This window comes from Meleagris gallopavo, unplaced genomic scaffold (assembly GCF_000146605.3).
Source record: "Meleagris gallopavo isolate NT-WF06-2002-E0010 breed Aviagen turkey brand Nicholas breeding stock unplaced genomic scaffold, Turkey_5.1 ChrUn_random_7180001930115, whole genome shotgun sequence".
NCBI classification, from domain to species: domain Eukaryota; kingdom Metazoa; phylum Chordata; class Aves; order Galliformes; family Phasianidae; genus Meleagris; species Meleagris gallopavo.
The window spans coordinates 1-1,307 of record NW_011192220.1 but is presented as its reverse complement, the minus strand read 5'-3'; the positions used below and the strand labels follow the sequence as shown (position 1 = coordinate 1,307).

Genomic DNA, 1,307 nt, shown 5'->3' with positions numbered 1-1,307 from the left:
GGAGCGCATGGCCCACATCATGCCTTGCCTTGTTAGTCACAGGAGCCGGGGCCGGATGTGCCGCGCTGTTAGTAGGTAGGTAGGGTAATTTCTTTTGCCACTCGCTTTTTTGCCGCTCATCCCCTGGGTTTGCACCCCTGTCACGGGCTCAGACCTAGACATTCCTCCGTGACAGGTAAAGCTTTCCCTTATCTTCATCATCATGAGCTGGATTGCCGTGGAGCCTGAATTGATACACACAGGTGTAGTCCAGGTGGCCCCAGTTGCTCAGCACTTGCAGCTTTACGTAATTGATGAGCCCAGAGTGCTCATTCTGCAATGAGAAAAAGAAATGAATTGTGTTTTCCCCAGCCAACCGCGGTTCTCCTCTCCCACGCTTCACGTCCCTCTTTGTAACCTTACCTTCAGCTGGAAGGTCTGACTGGGAGTCTGGCCTGGCGTGAAGGTGAACTCTCCTAGCAAAGTTCCTCCCTCGTCATCTTTTTCCTGCAGGCCCTACAGGAAGACAGGGGTGGAGAAAACAGAACAGTGGGATGCGCTGCTGGAAGAGGATCGCAAAACCCCACAGGGCTTTGTGAAGCAAAGGTGGTCTAGGACCATCCACTGTGCCACTTCCCTTTCCCTCTGCCTCTCAAACTACCACCTCGCCCCAAGAGCGGGAAACCTTCTTTGCTGTGCTACCTTGGACAAAAAAGGAATGCTGTGGAAATGGAGCAACTCTGAGGAGCTTGTTTCTCCCCCCAGGCAGGGAAGAACTGCACGCAGCAGCCCTCTTAGAATCTGCAACCACCCTCCTCGTCAAACGCTGCGCAAAACTACCACCACCACAACCCAGAGGAATCACTTACGTAGACAGCAAAGTCCTTAGGAGCACTGGAGATGCTGTCTGCATGGTACGCATTTGCCGGAATTCCGTGGGTTAGTGTGACTGCCGTGGGAAAGATGGCCCTGGGCAACATCATGAAGACGTGCCCTTGACTTCCTGGGAAGGGCCAGCAGTTTCCAGGATGATTGTCAGGCTGAAAAGAGAAGAAGAAACAGTGTTCATGTGCAAAAGAGCCTCCTGCTGAAATTCCTGCCCCAGCATCAGGGGCTCTAGAGGTGTATTGGCCCATCGGCTCTGCTCCACAGCACAGGCATACGCGCATGGCTCTCGGGCTCCTTCTTTTGTGGGGCAACTTGCAAAAATAAAGAAGAGGGGCTGCTGTGGCTGAAAGGCACCTGCCCAGGGCAAAGAAGGGCTCACCTGCACGAGCCTTTCCTGCAAGGGGAAGCAATCGCTCCCTCTCATCCAGTCCCACCCCCTT

At 54.0% G+C, this 1,307-nt stretch overlaps 1 protein-coding gene across 1 annotated transcript; it reads right to left on the bottom strand.

The window, feature by feature from the left end:
* Nucleotides 1–51: 51 nt before the first annotated feature.
* On the bottom strand, nt 52–1,182 carry LOC104916695 (SUN domain-containing protein 3-like). The gene is made up of 3 exons (XM_010727710.2): nt 849–1,182; nt 403–495; nt 52–313 (listed from the first exon to the last, which is right to left on the bottom strand). The coding sequence occupies exons 1-3, from the start codon at nt 1,146–1,148 to the stop codon at nt 155–157; spliced, it is 552 nt and encodes a 183-aa protein (XP_010726012.2). The 5' UTR covers nt 1,149–1,182; the 3' UTR covers nt 52–154.
* Between the last annotated feature and the right edge of the window lie 125 nt (nt 1,183–1,307).